General features: G+C 33.8%; 1 protein-coding gene across 4 annotated transcripts in view; it reads left to right on the top strand.

Moving 5' to 3' along the window:
- rdgC (retinal degeneration C) overlaps positions 1-22383 on the top strand; it is a 119087-nt gene that overhangs the window by 84584 nt on the left and 12120 nt on the right. For 3 of the 4 annotated variants that reach the window (XM_036358084.2, XM_036358082.2, XM_036358086.2), the window contains 7 exons: positions 666-793; positions 7328-7421; positions 7999-8141; positions 9517-9684; positions 9894-10097; positions 10219-10368; positions 13678-13749. In XM_036358084.2, the coding sequence (XP_036213977.2) occupies positions 666-793; positions 7328-7421; positions 7999-8141; positions 9517-9684; positions 9894-10097; positions 10219-10368; positions 13678-13749 (959 nt within the window). The remainder of the gene's footprint in view (positions 1-665; positions 794-7327; positions 7422-7998; positions 8142-9516; positions 9685-9893; positions 10098-10218; positions 10369-13677; positions 13750-22383) is intronic. The other variant, XM_036358085.2, reaches the window with a different exon arrangement.

Here is a 22383-nt window from a genome sequence, read left to right as displayed (position 1 = left end):
CAGCAAAGTTGAACTTTCGTGAAAGCTAAATTTATTATTTCGAAATTTCGTTGACACTTTAGTCATGCACAATTTTCAGCGACTTGTTTATTTTTACTTTTTTTGTGCGTAGTGGACTATTTTTGCTTACTGTGCAATACTTTTTGTACACAGTATACTTGTAGTATCTGAAGTAATTATACCCTGAACAGGATGTAAGTTTTTAACACCCAAAAGGAAACTCTATAAAACAATCTATAAATGATGGGCATGACGAGCGTAGTCAATTGCACTAATTCTCCAACCGTAGAGAATCTATGCCGACTTGTGTTCTAAATACAATGAGAGTACTTCTTTATATGCGCCCAATTTTTACAACCCATCTGCAATCCTGAAGACTTAGAGACCGTTCTTTTATTTGGGATTAAACGAATAGTTTAGAACTGTTTGTAAAACATAAAATTTGCCGTTGATTTCTATAAGGAAGTTTATTTATCTGGGGACAAGAGATTTTCTATCCTTACTTAATGCATAAATCAGCACCGCTGCTTAAAATTTTCAGATCTAAAAATTGTGTGAGCTTGAAACGAAATTTATTATTATTATTATATAAAAAAAAAAACAGTCTATAAGCTTTGATCACCAATTGCTTATTATATGCATTATTTTTTTTTTCTCAATTATAGCCTTACGAGCAGCTTTGCTAATCCAACGATGGTATCGAAGATACAGAGCGCGTATGGAGGTGCGTCGTCGCTATACATGGACTATATTTACAAATCTAGAATATGCGGGTGAAAATGATCAAGTGGAGGTAAGTTCAAAATAAAATATTAAAAAATGAGGAAAAGAAAGCGAAGTTAGAGCTCTAATTAGATATTTTAGTTAACGTAAAGCCTAATAAAAGTCTGCTTGAAAAATTAAAAAATTCATTTTAGGAAAGTTCTGAAAAATATATATACTAAATCGCGATCGAATGACAAATTCTAATACAACAAATGAACTATTTCGATCTTTACGAGCTGAGTTGATTTAGCGATGTCCGTCTGCCTGTATATGGTATATGCTAACTAGTCCCTCATATCGGTCCGAAATTTTGTACACATCCTTTTCTCTCCAAGAAGCTGCTTATTTATCATATCGGACCACTATAGCATATAACTGCCATACAAACTAAATGATCCGAATCAAGTGCCTGTACGGAAAGCTTTTTCATTTGTGGAGATATCTTCATGAAATTTGACATAAGCTGTTTCTTAAAGCAATTGTGTAATCTGCGAAGAAATTGTTAAGATCAGATTACTATACTAGTATATGGCTGCCATACAAACCGACCGATCAAAATTAACTTTTTTTTAAATAATCTTTTCTATTATAGCTTCGGTACAACCGAATTGAAGATGTTTTTTTTTTTTTTGTTTTTTCTTCAGCAATTTTTTATTTATTCTGGCTCTCAACAATATTTAGCTATTTTTTTAATATCGGTATCAACATTTTACGTTAACTCCCATATTTTCTTCAAAAAAGTGAAAACAAATTGTATCGTGGGAAATTTCATCTTGTTGACATTTTAGATACAAGTAAATTTTTCCTAACCGTACTTGGCCCAATTGACAATCAAAATTAATTTATAAAGTGCATATCTATTTAAAAGCATCCTCAAAAAATGCGGAACACTCAAATTCGCGTAAAAATATACCTATAGCACTTTTATTGTTTCAAAAGTCAATAAAATAAATTTAGCTGCAACACCGCAAATATGTTCGAAAATAAACGGGCGATGAACGCTAAAAAAACCGCAGAATAAGCAGCAAAGGCTTTGCAATGTTTTTTAAATTCAACCAAATACATATATATGTATATTTATGTATGTATGTACATTTGTTGTGTCTGCTTACGTAAAAGGAGAATCGCCAGCATGTTTACTTTTTCTGTCGTCTTCCATTCATTCACCTTTTTCTCTGGTTTCTACTAATTGTTGGTGTTTAACAATTTACTTACGCGGTTTGCATTTTTTGTCTTATATAAAGAGCGTTTTCTTAGCAAGGCGAGCATTTTGCTCTCTCATGCCGAATGTAAGTGTTTCGAGGTAATTACTTTCACTTGCTTCTTGCTAGCACGGCGCTTAAATTTGCGCGTATCTTATGGATATACAATGATATTCTTTTGCGTTAATATACTCAGAATTGAACTTAAATATTAGTTTCTTTTTTATGTGCTTATATGGAAGAGAACTTTCCTCGAACATATATTTTGACGAATCTAACAGCGAAGTTCTCTCAAATTTCACAGCAAGTCACACATTTAGCATGACTAAAACATGGTTTAACGGTGTGACTCTTAAAATTAAAAACTTAGCCCTGCAGCAAGTTAAAAATATACCGCCTTTTATATTAATTTTTTTTTATTAAATATATATATCGAAAATATCAGTCGCTTCATTAAACCATTTATCATGCAATTCCGTGATCAATTATATCTACACCAGCGTGTCAGCAGTTACAAACTATAAATCATAAACCAATTTGTTGCAAGGACAGCTTAGCTGACCCTTAGCTTTTACATACTACATATACCAATGTGTTCTTATATATATGTGTGTATGTACAACTTTGAAGTATGCGGCGTAAATTATCACTGTTTTATAGTTTTGCATGCAATGCTATTATTTCCCAATGTTGTTGTTTATTGTATACTTTAGAAAATATTATTTTATTACTTTGTGCACGCGACTTTATATAAATGCAGTCGGAAGAGACATCTGCCATTTAAAAGATTTTATGTAAATATTTCATAAGCCACTACAATTATACCATACAAATTAGCTGAGCACAAGTCCTTCTGCCATCTCCTCAGACAGCGTGAACAAGGATGAAGTCGGATAATAATCACGCCCACATATAACGGATATGTTGAAAACTACTAAAAGTGCGATAACTCACTAAAGCAATATACCAGAATCATTAAATTACACGAAGGTTTTATCACGGATCGGTGTTAAATTGAACAATGGTCGTGGCAGCGCTTAACTTTTGTCAAATTCCCAAGTCGCAAGAAGCACTCGGCGAATTTCAACCCAGTTTGCTGCACATGTTACTTTGTAAACATTTTTGAAAATAGACTACAAACATAACTACTTTTCATACATCACCTTTTTAAATTCCATCCGATCCTTTCACTTTGCAGCATTTAAATCGGGCACCAATGACGTAATCGAAATAAAACTTTACACTAATTGCTTATTTAGGGCATGACATCTTACGTCCAACAATGGTCGAAGTGAGATCATAGCCGCTCACTCCGCTAGGATACCGAATATGTGGACCACAGTCCTTATGACTGACATTTTACCGAAAATATCGATCAATATGTGAGATGCATTATAAAAATATAATAAATAAGGAGTAAATATTTTTCTGTTAATGATGTGCCCTGTCAAAAAATTAGTAAAATCAGGACCATATTTTCCCTAGCCTTCATATTCCTAATATAAAGATCTTTCAGCTTCTGCTTGACTTTATAGCGTATGTATGTATCAGTCACTACATGATATATCGTAAAGAAGTTCGGTGAGCGTCTTTTTCTGATAATATTGTCTGCTTGTGCCTAAAATGAATAAAATCGCATTAATACCTACCCAAGCTGCCATATACCTAAGTAATGTAGAAAACAATATTAATAACTTCTTTAGTTTGAATTGAATTAAATTTTATTTTTTTTAAGTTAATTTCTCTTGATTCTAACTGCTTTACAATTTCTCTGCTAAAAACTCAAATTGAAACTAAAAAAAACATTTTTCCAATTTTTGAAAAAAAAAATATTTTTTCTATATCTTGAACATTATTGAATTTGTAACTCCCAGAAGAAAACGCTGAGTTTCCGAGTATATGGTTAATGTATAATTGATCATCGTGATGCTGAAACAATTTAGCCATATCCGCCTGTCTATCCATCTGTCCGTCCGACGGTCTACATATACGCAAACCAGTTCCTTAGTTTTTGTATTATTGATTTGAAATTTTGCACACGTTCTTTTCGCCCAAAAAGCTGCTCATTTGTCGGAAACGCCGATATTGGACCACTATAGCATATAGCTGACATACCAACTGATCGAACCAAATAAAGTTCTTATATTGAAAACTCTTCTATTCGACAAAATATCCACAGGGAATTTGATATGAATTATTGTGCAGGCCAGCACGACAATCCTTGAACATATTGTTGAAATCGGACCTTTATAGCATATAGCTGCCATACAAACTGCCCTATCAAAATCAAGATAAATATCTTTTTATACTCTTTTATGCTATAAACAATGCTTCAGTGAAGATTACTATAGCTTCGGTGCAGCCGCAGTTAACATTTTTCTCTTGCTTTTAAACTAATTCATTACTTTTCTTTATTCATTATATACTTGCGTTGTCAACCATTATTTTTAAAACACATCCATTTTTTTGATGCAACACTTTGTTTTTGTAATCACCACTGTTCCACAACAACCGAGCAATTCAAAGACAGAACTGCTTTGGGAATTATTCACTTCTTTAATTTCATTGCATATTTCATTTAGTCTACTCTGGCCATTTTCTCACTTACTATTTACGCTTGCAGCAGCTCATCACACCACACTTGACCTTCGTATTGTCTGCGCTGCCATCAAAAAGCACAAAAAATTATAAAGAGTGCTTTACATATTATTAAAAATTACGCGCATACTCAGAATGAGGACGAGCGCAAAATGCAGCTTCAGTAACCACGCCATAAACAATTGCATATTACAGCTGGTTAGTGAAGCACAGCGCACCACAACAATAACACAACGCAGTGTTAGTGGTCTGTAGTTGTTGTTGTAGTGCAGTGCTAAATGAGTGCGCGCTTATTGCATGGATGTGGGGAGTGTCCGCAGTGCCAACAAACAGTACATAATTAAATGTGGTCGTCGCTGCAGCACTGTATTTAATTGCAGTCCCTCAAGTCCGGCGCTAACCTTCTAGAATCAGAAGGGACGATTTCACTCCGTCTACGCTGTGTGCATTTACTTTTATTTTTCCTTTAGTTAGTTAATATAATATTACTTTTTTTTTTGCTCTCAATTTTCTTTTCGTCATCACTTTTGCTGGTTATACACAAAGCGCGCGTCCACCCTAACACTGCCATTGCCGCTTTCGACTGTGGCTAAGTGGTCATAATGCTGCTTACTTTGTTTTTGTTGTACGCCCTCTTTATTTTCGTCGACCGTTCATTTCTAATTTAATTTCGTGTTTCAAATATTCAATTTAGTTTTAATATGTGATATCGTGTGAATGTGTTTATATGTACTATATATTAGGGTGTCCGTTATATCCTAAGTTGATTTATTTTTTTTGCAAACGCTCCATGAAGTTTCCACTTTTGCTCTAAAAAAAAGTATATAACATAAACAAGCCCTCTATTTCTAATTTAAACCGTGCATAAGTCATTTTACTTTCCATATATTTAACATGTGATTTTTTCATATTTTGCAATAATTTTTTTTATCTCTAAAGCAAATAAATCTACAACTTTGTAAAAGAATTATTCTGATAAAGAAAATTCTGCTCTACACAATAGATTTTGCTGACTATTTTCCGAAAAACATACCTTTAAAAGTTATACGCAGTTAAAGTTATGCATCAAATTTATTGTAGCCATAGAGTACGCCATGTCGTATGAGCAACATAGAATGTATAAATCACTTGTATGAATACTAATGTATTTCATGTATAACTTTAACGGCATATAACTTTTGAAGGAATGTTTTCATGAAAAAAATTATGAAGACCTTTTTTGTTGCGGGGAAATTTTTATAATAAAGGTCACTTTTCCAAAAAAAAAAGAATATCAAAAAATTCATGTAAAATACATGAGAAAAGTTAAACGTTTTAGGCACGGCTTAAAATGAAAATAAAGCCTTTGTTTTTGGAGCAAAAACTGAAAGTCAGGAGTCATTCGCAAAGGAAAACATCAACTTGGGAACTAACAAACACCCTAATATATAATATATAAAAGTATGTGTGACGGCTTGATGTGCTGTGATTCGTAGCGCTTGTTTTCGTCCATGATTTACGAAAGAAAATTGCTGTCACAAAAATAGTGAAATCACGAACCGGCAATTTATTTACTGACCACCAAAAACTGCAGGACACCACGCTTGTACAAATAAATTCATTTGTGTGTATCTGTGTACATGCATATACCTATGTATGTAATTATTACCTCTCAAACAAGTAAGCCTCGCGTGCATTTTAGATATTGCGATAAAAAGTATGAAATTAAATATGCTTTACTTTTTATTGAGCTAATTCCGTCAGAAAATTGCAAGTTTGTCTGCTAGGTTTACTTGCAAAATGCCAGTTTATTTATGTATCATTATCACTCAAAACAAAAACAAAAAAAATAGTTCCAATGTCACTTGAGTCAGCAGTAACTAACGGTTTGGTCAATATTGGCCTTGACCTGCAATATTATATAATATTGTTTTATTTTATTCAATAACTGAAATTAGCTACATGCAAACCCAAAAGTTTGAAGTTAGGTTCTCATAAATAACTTAAAGATATTTTTTCAAAAATATTGCAAGCTGATTTCCGGTAATTTTTTTGGTGGAGTCTCTTTAGGCGTATATAGAGTAGATTAACTCATGGTTTCAACTATCGAGCCTTACGTAATTCCTTATATCGTATACTAGACTGTGTCACAAATACTGTTACTACTTTCAAAGACACATTTGCCAAAGTGTTATAAACATTTTCGATATATAGAAATACAAAATTATATAATTATATATCCAACGTTATATCAAATCCTTGAAATCGAGCAATAAATAAACGAGACATATCATGATCATGGGTTTCTTGATGATGTTTCGGATGTTGCACAGATAAAAGTTTTCGTATTAATGAACTGCATCAAAAGCACAAGGTAGTTCAGAGAGGATATAATAGAGTGAGGGGATTTTAGTCTCGGCTTATAGCTCAAACTTTTTTTTATCGTTTGCTTTCTGTTCGATGTTTCAAAAGTTGAGGGACTGTTTCGCATATATTCACAGACAGACGGACAGTCAGAAGTACAAGTAAGTAATAGTAAGCCGACTTAGCTCGTCACACTGATCATTTACATACAAGTATATACTTTATAGGGTCTCTTTTCCATTTTCTTTAGGGTGTTACAAGCATCGTGGCAACGTTAGTTTACCCTTTTCAGGGTATAAAACTGCATGTTTAAGCAAAATTTATTTCTCCAGCCATAAATGAAATTGCTCAAGTCTGTATTTAATATTTAAATTTAAAAAAAATAAATAATTATATTTTCTTAAATTACTTATTTACAGTTATATAACTTCTTCAATGCACTGCTTACACACATTCCCGAAGCTGCTGCTGCCCAACGTCCGTCAATGCAACGGGACTCCGAGATCTCATTAGGTAATTGTTACAAAACAGAATAATGTTAATCCATATACATATATATATACTTAATTACTTAAATTTAAGTTAATTCTTATGTAAGCTATTAGTTTGCAATTATACACATAATCCTTAAGCATACACGTGTATTTATGCACCAATTGTTGTGAGTGTGTTTGTGTATAAGGTGATTTCAAATTAAATTAATTGTAATGCGCTTATCTACAGCCATAAGCGTGTTGCGGAAATCTTACTGACATGTAGATGTATAACAAGTTCATATATACTACTTAAGATTATAATCCCGACTAATAACTACCTAATATATACATGTGTTGGCTGTGCTAATTTCATAATCCCTTTATGTTCCTTATCATATCTTAAGTAGATTTAATGTAAATACAAATAGATTGTAGTTTATGCTCCTAAAGTTACCATTTCTTGTAATGCTAATCTCTCATATATCTCTCTCATATATACATATATATATCTGTATCCGTTTCATTTCCCCCGAACTACGCTCCCTGTACCATGTATGTGTGTGTGTATCGCTTGCGAATTGCTTGTGTCCAATTAAATGTCACACCAACTACAGCTTCAGATGTTTATTTCGATGAGTCAGATTTCAACGAGGATGGCGAATATCGTTCCGATAAAAATTACGATGGACCGCATTTGAAATTTCCCTTAATCAAGAAGGATGTTGTGACGTTGATTGATGTGTTTCGCAAGAAAAAGGTGAGTGCTAAAATTGTTTTGATTATTGAAAATATTATTTTAAAGAGGCTACGCTTAGTTAGAGCATCTTAAGATACCAGAAACCACAAATCACAATATAACTGATACTGCAATGACTATGAAAAATGCTGTGCTGTGTAAATAGGTTTTCTTTAACATACTTGCAGGTCCGAGAAATAAGATCGGTTTTGAGGAAACAATGATATCTTCTGTTTTTTGCCTTAGGGGATTTTATAGATATTGAATCCGGATTATTTCTTAAAGACTGAACAGTCATTTGGAATCAATTTGGTAACAGTATTTTGATGTTAAAAACCCTCCAGTGGAAATGTATAGTCAACTTATAGGAGGAATGTAGAGCACTCTCACTCTCTCGTCTTGTTTAACTTAAAGAGAGTCTTGAGTATTTGTAAGAGATTAGAAAACTTCGTGTCTGTTTTTAATTGAAAAATATGATCTCTTTTATATGTAAAACTGTGATTGTTAGAAGTTTAATCTAAAGTAAAAAGTGGCTGCAAAATTTGGATCGTTTTAAAGAAAAATATAGTATTTTTTTTAAATCAAAACTAAGTTTTTTACTCGTATTAATTCATATCATTTCTAGTGAGGCGGTCTTTCAAGGTTTCGATTTAATTTTTGCGGTAAAAAGCATATTTTCGTCAAAATAGGCATCGATCTCACCGTACCTCAGATCGTAGAGCAGTTTAATGAAGTTTGAGAACAGTAGAAGTCCGCTGGATGTGAGATTCTGTGAACATAGTTGATCCAAAAGCAATTCAAAGCGATTACATCATGTTTTTAATTTATCTAAGAAACGGCGAATTGTCTGCATTGTAAGTTCGCAGGTTCCATTATGCTCAGAGCTTTCATATATCCAAAATTTCACAAACCATACATGTTCAACATGTTCCATACTCTTTAAGAGTGTCATATATTTTCATCAACTTCATTGTACCGTCATACAAAGTTAACGAAGTAGACGCTCAACGTCTTCAGCGCTCATAACGCCTAGTTTTTTCGTTTAACGTTAGTTCCGTGTGTGGTTAATAGTCATCAAACCACATTTCTTATATCGAAGCGTTTTTTTTCGTAAAAAAATGCGTTTTACGCAGTTCTTCATTCAACATTTTTTCGAGATAGAAGATGATGAAATTAGGATCAATAACCGCAAGTTTTTTAAAGATTTAAAGTTTAATCTACTTTAGCCTTTGTTCTTTCGACCGAAATATGCTCGTATATGAAACTTGCGCTGAGGAAAATATTTTGTAGAGAAAATAATTATAGGTATAATGGGGCATATGTATGTTAACATCATTTTTCTCAATTATATTACATTTTATTACTTATATACCACTTTCACTCCTCCTCCTCATAGTCTGATCGCCTACTTGCCAAATATGTGGGTGGTATCCTAAAAGAGGCTGCATTTAAATTAAAACGACTTCCAAATCTCAACCAAGCATCAACGGCAATATCCAAGCAGGTGACAGTCATCGGTGATTTGCATGGTAAACTGGATGATCTGTTGGTTATTTTCTATAAGGTGAGTGAGAATATTGAAATTATAAAGAAGAAAAGTTCTTTACATATCGATTTGATTAATAGTATATATAATAGCACGATATTGGAATAAAATATATAGGAAACAATTGTGTCGAAACTATATCTACACTATTTATTTTTTAAATTTGAAATCTTTTTAAATTACTAATTTTTATCATTTTTTTTCATATTTATAATCCCAACCACCAGAATGGTCTTCCTTCAGTCGAAAACCCCTATGTCTTTAATGGCGATTTCGTGGATCGCGGCAAAAAGGGTCTTGAGGTCTTTCTGCTGCTACTAGCCTGCTTTCTGGCCTTTCCCGGTGCCGTGCATTTGAATCGCGGCAATCACGAAGACTCTGTGATGAATGCACGTTACGGTTTCATACGCGAGGTGCAGCAGAAGTATCGTGTAAGTATTTAGTAGAAAATATACAAATATATTCCGAAGTCTTAACTTACTATTTTCGTTGTTTTGCCTGTGTGTTTATTTTTTCATGATTTTTTTATACTATTTTTTACTTTCCGCACAGCGCAATGCCGATAAATTAATGATAATGATTGAAGAAGTCTATCGCTGGCTGCCGCTGGGCACCATCGTTAACAATCGGGTATTGATTGTGCACGGCGGTATATCGGACACAACGGACTTGGATATGATCAAGAGCATCGACCGCGGCAAGGTAAGTTTGACAATTTAAAAAAGCCCACACAAACGCACATACATACTCACGCACTTTTACTGCTATACACAAGAGAGATGTTTGCGAATGACAAATGTAGAGAGATTAAAAATGAACCCACGCTGACAAAGGGCAGCATCCTTTTGGGAAAGCAAACGACCGCAACACACAGCGCGAAAAACAAATAAAAACGAGAAAAATGCAAGCTCATTTAGTCATTTTATGTTAATGAAGTCCCTGGCGTGCATCTCGCTGTCGATTTTTATCACTTTTCTCATCTTTGCTGCTTTTGCTTTCGCATTAAATACTCGTGTTATCCCAACGAAAGCTTTCAATACACAACCGTATTTGCCACTGCGGCGCTGTCCTGTCGTTTATATTATTAAAGCTACTCGATTAATGGCGTCTTTTTGCATTTTATTGCTACCTGCCAGTGGCTTAATGAACTCGCTGGCATTGCCATGTCAATTACTCGGCTTCAATTAACACAGATAAGATAAAAGATATGGTTGACAATGCGTCGAAGGCAAAGCGTAAATGGCATGTTGTTCATTTTAAAGTGTTGTAATTGCTCAGTTGTGGGTTTCAGGCCGAAGAAAGAAAGATGAGCGAGTGCGGGCGAGGGAGAGAGTGAGGAAAAACTTACGAAAATGTTAATGACATGTGACAACTACTTAACGTAAGAGTTAATACGTTTCATATCCCACTTAGTAGTGGCACACCACTGGGTATGCGTGATAATTTAATGCATTGCAAAGGAGCAGCTAATTGGACACTGCAGTCTGCATGTTATTACATAGTATTCGTATGTACGTATAAAATTGCACCTGTTTCGGACATGCCAATTATGTGTTTTTATAGTTGCGAAATTAAATGTTAAATACAACGTATTTTACTACTCATGACTTCAGCTGCTGTGTTCTGTGAAAAATTTATTTGTATAAACTTTTAATAATGAGTATTTAAGCTGTTAAAGCGAAAATGAAAATTAATTTCTCCAGCCGTTATGTTGCTGGGAGCGTAATCTGGCATTTTTGTATATTTTTATTTTTTATTTTTATCATAATCAGCATATTTGGCGTATAAATTTTGGGTTGCCTGGAAATAATTATTGAAATTATTAAAAACAGAAAAAACAGTTATTAAAACAAGAAGAAAATGTTAATTTCGTTGGCACCGAAGCTATAATACCCTTCACAAACACAAAAGGTGCCCTTAAAAAACTTTATTTTAATCGGTCAGTTTGTATGACATAGAGAAAGTTATTATACGTTCTCTGCACAGGTCCTTAATGGAGCCTCATCGCCAAAAATTTAATAAAGTTCATCTATGCAGTGTGGCTGAGTTAATGCACGTCAAAGGTTTAAAAAAAAAATAATAATAATAAATAATATAATTTTTTGCGGAGTTGCATATTTTAACAACACAAATAGCGCTGTTATGTCAAAACGTACTTAGTATGTACAACATCAAAAATGTCAAACTTTACGATTAAGTTGTGAGTTGCCAGACTGCAACACTAGGGTTGCCAAATCCCGAAATATAAAAACCAACCTACGTATACGGTAATAATGCTGAGATCGCTGATAGGCAGGGACGAATTTGAACGGAATTTTTACCGAGTGTTTTTTTGGTACAAAAACCGACTTTTCGAATTATTTGTGAGTTATCAATAATAGAATTGAAAACATGTTACGCAACTTTGTCTTACTACTAATTTCAATATATCTCACACTTTTTTGAATCTTTAATTTACGAGAAATTTCTCAAGATTCCGTCCTGATTCATTTCTTGAATATTCTTAATAAAAAAAATTTTAAAACCCTTTTTTAAATAATATTACTATTTATAGCCCTACCTTAAAACCCAATATACTTAAGACTTCTATGATAGATAGAAATATAAGTGTATCTTCTCACTGTTGCATTTTGTTAACTATTTAACGTCAGTTAGTCCACACCACATGCAGTTGTCGCATAACCGTTAAATTGAATGAAAAACGTGAAAACCTAACTAGCTTCGGCATGCAAACATTTAATACGGAAATAAAATGAGCAAATTAACTAAACTCGACTTAAATGCCAACCAAGTAATGTTGTACGAACATGCCAATGGATAAGAGTATAAAAAATAAAGTGAGAACAAGAGGGTGGCAATTATATGAACTGCAACGCGAACTGGTTATCGTGGTGTTGTTGTGCATTGCACTCGTGTATAGTGAGTGACATCCGACTTCAACGTGGTTGAGTAAGCGAAAGCAATCAAATACTCATTTAAAATGCATTGGGAAGAGTTTTCTGCTACTTTGTTAACTTTTTTCTGCTGAAATTGATACAAATTGTAATTGTTTTTATACTGAAGTGAGGAAGACTGACGTTTTTACTGATGTTTACGCGGGTAAATGGTTTTTCTTTATTTTTTTTATTTTCGCAAACAAAAAGTTTTGAGAAATGAACGGCTGACTGATTTTCGTAAAAGTAAAAAGCATTATTTGGCTTTAATCTCTTTTCGGAGTAGAGATTTGATATTTCAAGGGAGAGGAACAGTGCTCAGCTAATTACTTGTTACCACTAGTATTTCTCATGTACTGCATTTTACTAGTCCAACAGACCTTTCAGTACCCTTTTTTTGCTATCGAGAGATATTATACAAATCATTCAACTCTGAGGATGTTGAATTAAAATGACTGAATGTCGATTGTCGAGTGTCGGATAGAATTATAGTGAAGTAGTCTTGAGGTCTTGAAATTTGTTAGTTTACGGTTAATGACGTTTTAGCTTAGGCTAACTGCCTAAAGTCTCCTGCCACAATTGCAATAAAACAGCTGTGGTTAGAAGCCACGCTCTTTTTTTCACACTCTCTCTGTCTTATACTTTCAGCTGTGGCTGGAAGCTTCTATCTCTCTATTCTATCTTCCTCTCTCTATTTTTTTATCTCACCTTCTCTCTCAGCTGTGGTTGGAAGCCAATTTCTTTATCGCTTTCTCGCAATATATTTCACCTAGTAAGCGAACGATATATTAAGACAGAAACCAACGTAATCTAACTATCTATTCACCTTATTTTCACCAACAACTCTTATTTAACTATTTATTCTATCTTTCTACTTTTAATCTCTGTAATTTACTAATAATTTACTTGTCTACCATTTCTTTCACGCAAATTGTCTGGTTGCCGCTTTCAACTCGCGCCACATCCTTTTCCGATACGCTTCCGGTGCATGCTTCAACACATGCCTTTGTTCACCACACTTCATCTATATTCATGTTACTCAACCACTGATACTTGATTGTTTACTTTTGGCGCACAGTATGTCTCCATTTTGCGACCACCCATTGAGATGGCAGGTGAGGATGGCATCGATAAAGTCGAATGGAAGCAGGTAAGTGGAAACTACTTTGATTAAAAATTAACAATTACATTTTGTTACAATAACTGTTAATTAAGTATGGCGAGTAGCAAAAAAGACGAAATTAGCGAAATGAGATTAATTATACAATATTGAAAAGAAATGAATTGATTATTGATGGCGAAATAGCGTAATGATAGGTATGGAAGATAATTATACCTTTCGATATTAGGTGTGTAATCAAGAGTGTACAAAAGCAATTTTTGGAGTTGGGCACTGTCGTTTAGACTTCGTTAGATTAATAAAGTTATAAAACTTGATTACTGGATTTGCTAATAGAAGATGATATTATTTTTATGTACCACAGCATATCGTGTAATTCCTTAAACGACTATATCTCATAGCTTAACGTCACTGTTAAAGTACCCGTTTTTAGTATTTTTGATAGAAAATGTGATTTAATAAAAGGAAGAAAGAACCTCACAGTAGATTGAAACCCATTGGAAACGAAAGATAAAATAATAAACACTAAAGAACACTGGAAAATAAAGAGGTGAGCATGGTTGAATTTTTAAGGGTTTAAAACGGTTTAACGATTTACGGCAAAACTACGTGTACTATAGAAAAAAGTTATATGACAATGTTGTAAATAATTAAAAGCTCTATAACTCTTGTATATAAACATTTTTCACATAACCTTAAAATTTATGTGAAAAATTCAAATAACCAAGTTTTTGGGTTTTTTATTTTCATCTTGTAAATATTAAACATTTTTTTCTTTCTGGAAAGTTGGTGTTACCTTTTTATGTTCCAAACATACTGTATTTATTCATTTCATCCAATTATGATTTAATATTTTTTTTTCAAAAATTATCTACACTGGTCCATAAGCGAGACATTAAAGTAAAAGCATAATAAGAAATTGCCATTTTTACTTTAAAACATTTTGCATTATTCTTTTATGTAAGTGAGCTGCAGTAAACTTTAATTGTATTACCCCATTATATAGACGTGCCTGTGCGCCATAGCTGCGTTTTATGTATTGCTGCTGCTAGTACATTGCATATGGAATTCCACGTCTTCCTTAATGACTGCAGCGAAAGTGGAGAAAGTGCATACACAAACATATATACATACATGCATGTTGAGCAAGCGTCGAAGCATAATCTAGGACGCGCGTTGCACGTTGCATTGTAAAGTAATGTGGCGCATTGAGTTGCGCGCTTCGCATGGCCTCATGCTACCATGCTATCGCAAGAAATTAGTCACGATTTCTCTTAATGCCAGACAATGCTACGAGTGCGCGGAACGTGGTGTATATACTACCTATACATAAGTGTATATATTAATATGTATGCTAATATGTGTATGAGATTGTTGGTTTGTGTGCGTGTGTTGCTTCAGTTACAAACCACATTTAACGTTTCGTAATACATAGTTAGATGCTTTTCTTGTGCTTTTTGCTTCCTCAAGATTCTAAAGATTCGAGCTAAGTTTTTCAGCAAAACGTGTGCGCTGACGAAAAAATCGAAATGAAATTCCATTTCGGTTCATAATTCATAGTTTTCCCAACTTCCAATTGGAATGTAAAATTTTTTGTGCTATCAACATCAAAGGCGAACAAAAAATTCCTTTATTTCAATGGTCAGCAATAAAAAAAAGACTTGTGACACAAGTAAGTACGACAAATATTTGATGTACGGAAAAGAGGGAAATAGCACAGAACGAATCGAGATTATCATCTTTTTAGGTGAAATATTTCTAGTATGGAAAAACAAAACTTCCAACGAGTTTCGCTGAAATGATCTTAGTAGTATGGTATCTAATATACCCATATGTCCCAATAAAGTAAGTTCTATGAGTTCTAAGTTCTTTAATCCGCTCAAGTATTGTTCACACAGAAGCCTTTCTTATACTTTTACACCCTCAACAGTGGTTAAGTTTTCCACGAAGCTTCTAACATTCAGAAAGAAACATCGGTGCATATATAATCAGCTTAACGAGCTAAGTCGATTTAGCCATATTCGTCTGTCTGTCAATACTTGTATATACGCGAACTAGTCTCTCATTTTTTTATATATCAATCTGAAATTTTGCACACGTTCTTTTTACCCCAAGAAACTACAGATTTTTCGAAACTGCTGGTATTGAACTACTATAACATATAATTGCCATACAAACTGAATGATCGGCATCAAGTTCTTGTTAGAAAAAATGTGTCATTTGACTAGAGATCTTTACGAAATTTCGCATGGATTATCATGTTAAGCTTTACTACAATATCTGTATAATTTTTTTAGTTGGGACCACTATAGCATATAGCTATCATACAAACTGACTGATCAAAGTCAAGCTCTTGTATGGAAACTTTTTTCAATTGTATAGTGCATTCCAGCTGCGGTGCAACCGAAGTTTACGTTTATTATTATTTTTAGAATTTTTTTCTGCCGCAAAAACAACAACAAACACATACGTACCACACCATATTGAGTAATTTCACAAATGACGATATCTCATATCTTAACGTCCTTGCCAAAGTTTTCGTTTCTAGTATTTTTGTTTAGAAATGTGATTATTTGAAAGAATACCGCTATTATTCCACAAAGTTTGACCTATAAATACCATAAATACTATTGTTTTTTTACTCGTTCCAAACGTTTGACACTCACTGCGTATATTTCAATTTTTACGATATCCAATTCTTTAATAATTTTTCTGTTTTTTATCTTTTTAAATTAAAGCTCCAATTTGTTTGGTTTTAATTTTCAAAATTCAAAATTCAAAATTCTTATCGCATTATAGTATCGTAATATTAAACTTTTTAAATTCTTGCTTTATGTCACCACTCCTTCACTTTGAATAAAGATGTCATTACGGAAAAATATTTCCCACTATACGAGCTTATACTTGACAGCCACCTAACCTCTTTGCCGTCTTGAGCACGCGGCTATATACAAATATATATACATGTGTGTGAAGACTGTCTGAGCGCATGTTTGCATCATACTGCAATAGCGCCAAGTAAAAGTGTACGCGTGCCGCATTAAAAGCGGGTAATTTATAAGCAGACCGCTTGCATTTGCGCTCATAAAACTTTATGGTTTCACGTGGAAAATGAAAAGAAACCTTTACACGCACATATATAATAACAAATAGTGTGCCACACACCACCTGTGTGTATAACTGTCACACCAAACACGCAATATTAGTACCATAAACAGTGCAGCGTCGTCTTGCAGCAAAGGCCGCATTAAAAAACAGACACTGCACTTTGCTTGCCACAGTCACAACTAAAGAAGACAACACAGAATGTCATAACTGTTTGCATAAATTTGGCTTTAAGCGACATGCTGAAGACCATAGACGTGGCGAAAACAAAGGTGCACTGCATATGGTCAATTCTGCTGTGATTTTATTTTGCTGAATTGCAGTTGAATTTTAATTGGATATTATTATTATAGCTGACAGTTATTATACGATCACAATATCTTCAGAGACTTTGATTCGCAACTCGCATTCGTTGCAGTTTTGCACTATGCCACATATGCCTGTGTGGCTTGAGTGGCAGCCAACAGCAAAACAGTAGTAAAACAGTTAAACAAATTGGTTATGTAAATTGAATTCGTGCCAAATGCAAATGTGTGCAAATTAATTGTCCTGCAGGTCAGCTCTGGTTCAAGGCGGTGTGTAACAGGTGTGCTTGATTGATTGATGCGCAATCTGCACTGATTGCAGTTGAATATATTATACGGTCATTCGCTTGGCTTAAGTCTTATTGCTCGGTGTTTGATGTCGGCTATTGGTGCGTTGTGGCGTATGAGTGATGTGTGTTGTCAAGCGTGGCTGACAATGATTGAATTGGTAGTGTTTATCGAGAGAATGAATTGGCAAAACTGCTAAAGCGTATTAGAGAAACAAAAAACTTAAATGAGAAAGTAGTAAAAACAATTGATGAAAAAGTGCGAACAAAAAAGTTGTTATTTTCGCAATTATCTACTCATGGTACATACGACTATTGCCTAAAAACTACTGCATGGTATGCAAAGTCTTTGGCGTAACAATAAAATAATTTTTTTTGAATAAAAATATGGATTTTTTTTCCAATATAATTTCCGCCTAGTTTATTATCGAAGCTGGTTTCAAGTTGCTTGAAGCTTCGTGGGTTTCCAAACCCAGGAAAAACTCGTTCCAACAAGCTACTTTTTGTTTCTGAGAAAGAGACGTTAGTCTTTTAGTTAAGGTTGGAACTCTAAGAGAAGAATGGAGATTTTTTTGTTAATTGCGTGAATCCCGCCATACCTAAGGCTTGTCAGCCTATAAAATATATTTATAGCTCCTCGTCCTAGTTTAAGCGTGTGTCTTTAGATTTTCTGATTATAGAAGGGGTCAACAACTTTAAGTCACCACTGCGTAGTAAATTGAACTTAAGCTTTGTATATTATTCATAAAACAATTTACTCTAAAATTTTTACTTAAGGTTGACTATTTGAAAATATATATGTTCTCTAATCTGAAGGATCCACATGGCTTTCATGCTTCTAGAGTTGCGTAAGTTTACAATATAAACTATATTCATTCGTGTATAGGCCTGGTGTGGTCTAAGGCAAATGTATCCACCTCAAATTTCTGTAGTAACTGTAAGTAGTAATCTACTCGAATCCAAATCTCGATGGTGCCAGGAACTGAAATAACAGTACTTTCACGTTTGGAATATTTTACTTTATGTCTGAGGCCTTCAACTCACTGCAATTGCTCTGAAAATACCCTGTCGACTATATTTCCCTGAAAATGTTTATCGTTAAAAGATAATTTCACAAAGTTCTTTTAAAAACAAGAAAAAATGGTAAATATATATCTCAGGTCCATTTTTTAAAACATAAATGGGTATAAAAACATATTTATCATGATTTTTAACGATCAGTTCTTATGGTAGCTATATTCTGAAATGGTCGAACCTCAGCAATTTATTTAGAGATTGTAGCGTTGCTTTGGACAGGTATCAACGCCACATTTCGTAAAGATAATTTGTTAGATAAAGAAGTTTTCCATATAAGGGCATGATTTTTATCGTTCAGTTTGTATGGCAGCTATGTGCTATAGTGGCCCGATATCGACGATTCCAACAAATGAATATCTTGTGGATGAGTTCTTGTGGAGAAAAAGGCGTCAGCAAAGTTTCAGATCTATATCTGGAAAACTGAGGGACTAATGTATATACAGACGGTCGCGGCTAAATCGACTTAGCTTAGCACGCTGATATGTCATACATGTACATATATTAGGGTGGAGCGAAAAAAAAGAAATTTTTTTTAACACCAAGAGGCGGCGCACTCAGTTTTAAAGTAAAATTGGGAGTTAAAATTTTTATTTCGTAAAATTTTTTTGATAAGTGTTCTAGAAGCTGTGGAGAGTCCGCTTTCTGGTCAATTAAAATTTATCAACTTAAAAAATTTTTTTGTGGTCATTATAAAAAAAGTCTTAAATGACCACATGCTTTCCTTAAGCGTTAAAATAAAATTTGAGTCAAAAACCGTCGCATTCGGTATATTTTATATAAACGTGAAGAGTTTAAACCAAAAATTTGTGTTTTTTGTCCAAGAAAAATTTTAACTCGAAATTTTCTTTAAAACTGAAAGCGCCGCCTCTAGTTGTTAAAAAATTTTTTTTTTGTCCAAAAATTTTTTTTTTTTCATAATATAAAGATTTTACCCCATTCTAAGCAAAAAAAAAAATTTTTTTGTGTGTTTCCACCCTTATGTATATGCCTTATAGTGTCGCCCACATTTTGTTCTAGGTGTTACAAACTTCATGGTAAACTTAATATAAAAGTTTCAACTTCGTGTAAATGATCATAACAGACTCAGTTTAAAATAAGAAAGGCTTTATTACATACATTAATATCAAAAAACTATCTGTTTCTGCTATTTAAACCAAAACAATTTCAACTCACAACATTACAACAACCATACTTAGCCTACTTTGCAAATACTTTATCACCCAACGTTGACGGCAAATGCCTAACTTTACACATAAATCAGTTAAGAATTGTGTCAATGACATTCTAGAGCAGCACAAACACACACACACACACGCACGCATTGGAAATATGCGACCAAAATAATTCGTGACATTTCTGTTAAGAAAATAACAAGGCTTATTTCAACATGTATATGCGCCTGCAGAAACACACGAACACATATGTGCACATACTTGTTATCATATATATGCACGTGTTACGAATAAGTAAGAACAAAAGTCATGCACAACAATTAGTTTCCGCAGCGGAAGTGCGGTCAGCAGGCGCTATAAATCGTCTCAAAATATAATACTATATATGCTAAGTAGTGGAAGTTGGAGACAGGTGATAAAAGTAGAAGACGAGTGTGTCTTTATTTGTCAACTTGAAGTTTTACGGTTTCGTGCTGAAAAAGCGTTAGTTTGCAAAATACAAATCGTTAACCCATAAATATATTAATATTTGACAATAAGAACGTTTAATTGAAGCTTAAAATTTCTAGTCATTCTATAGGTGTTAGATATTCAATGCCTTCAAAATATATAAAAAGAAAAAATATTCGAAAATTAATACTTATAAAATAGGACTTATATAATCCTTAATATACCTCTGAAAAAATATACTGAAGCTATCCTCAAGTCCAAAAATATATCTGCTTCTTTCTTGGCAATCGATCAGATAGTCGACTGTAGATAATACCAAAAAAAGAGCACTTGATCTATCCTGTTTTAAGCAGATGCACTTAATATGAGCTCCGAATTTTCGAATCCTCGATTAAGTGTTCGAGACAAAGGCAAAATTTCGGCTTAATAGACAGCATAGATCGCTACAGCTACATCAACGTAATTATTTTTTGCCGCCCAAATCATTAACGATCTCTTTTATTTCTGAACCATTTCTGGGGAATGTTTCATTTAATCGATTAACCTAATCTAGTGTAGAATTTCTATTCTCTAGTAACTACGATGTTAAGCAGCTAGTCTCAGGCACTGTAAAAGAATGTGCATCTTCAAAGGTGGATGCATAGTCTTTACTAAGTTATTTCTCCCTGTATTAAACTCGGGTGATATATAAAGATTATCCTAGGAATACATAGAAAGCTCTGGATCTTCAAAGGTGAATTAATAGTACTTTACTAAGTCATGCACGGCTTCATTTCTACCTGTATCTTAGCAGTCCGTAGAATGATCTGGATTTTCACTGTACCGTAATGCGATGACACTCATCATTTTTCCCTTTAAGCTTAATATTGTCAAAGAATTTTTGGATATACTTATGCTCAAAAGACGGCTATCAAAGTCTTATAAAATTGGTCGAGTTAGCTCTTGGGAACTACATAAATAGTTACTACCTCAGCTTACAAAAAAACGTTGGGTTCATCTGTGTTATTATGAATTTTAGAGCAAAATCAAAAATATTTGTTTTTTCTCATATTCACTAAGTTCTTTTACACAGGGTCTATCAAATGCTGATAATTCTCACACTTCTTTTCAAAGCAACAGCTGGTCCAGTCCGGTACATTTTCTGCGCTCTAACATTTATATTAATTTGTAATATAGAATATAGAGAAGTATTCGCTTGATTTGAACCAATTCTGATCAGTTTTGAGACAGTCTTCTTATAGCATTGGCTATATTAGTTTTACTTCCAAGTGATACTAATACTGAATCCGTTTATCAACATTTTCACACTCTGTCCACTCCTTACTGCTTTAGTATTTTACTCCTTACATACATAAGAGTGTCAATGAAGGTGTAGTTCAATTTACACCTAAATCTTTTTGCGACAAAATTTACTTTTTGCATGCAACCAAAGCCAAGGAGTGCCTTAAGAATACACAAGCTGCAAGTTTGTCGGCAAATATATATCCATAATGTGGCTTTGCTGCCATGCCTCGTCATAAATAGTTTAAAGTGACAGGCTTTGCCAGCTGTATTGTTGAAATAATTTGCAATGGAGACTCATAATTAAGCTACAGAAAAAAAAGGCAAATGCAAGCAAACAAAATATAGCCGGTCAGCGGACTAGGTCGCAAGCGAAGGCCAGGAGAAAGTAACAATGGCGACATCATTGTAACACCTGAGCTATACATATGTATGCACATATTTCTCGGCCGAAAGCTCTCAAAAAAAAAAAATGCATGTCAGAGCACTCTAAGCAAGGAAAGCCGACTATGTGCATACACCTTCTAGGGCATGTCTGCGTGTCATGTCGACATAGCAGGGGAACAGTGAACATGTGCTGTCAGCTACAGTATAGAGGAGCTAGTGCATTTCGGTGCACGCCCTAAGTCGTAAGCAACTATGTATACACGGAGGCATTTCCTATACGAGGGTGTTTTGACAAATAGGTGTATTCACTAAGGTTGCACAGTGCATAATATTTTGTACGAGTTTTGAGGAGATTAATATCGAAGAATCTGGCTTATTATATTAGCTAACATCCTGCTCATAACATTAAGAAAACATTAAGAGAAAGGCAAGATCATTAAGCTATATACATGTCGCAATATAAAATCAAGTGTTCGAAGGAAGACGTGATATTCTTATACTTAGAAGAAGTTGATTGTGTTGAAATCATTGTTATAAAAATTATACCAAGCGCTGAGTTGGCTTAAAGAATATTGCTGTTCTCATTGGAGGATTGTGGTT

This window comes from Bactrocera oleae, chromosome 6, assembly GCF_042242935.1.
Source record: "Bactrocera oleae isolate idBacOlea1 chromosome 6, idBacOlea1, whole genome shotgun sequence".
In the NCBI taxonomy this organism is placed as follows: Eukaryota; Metazoa; Arthropoda; class Insecta; order Diptera; family Tephritidae; genus Bactrocera; species Bactrocera oleae.
This window is presented reverse-complemented; position numbering and strand designations above follow the sequence as displayed.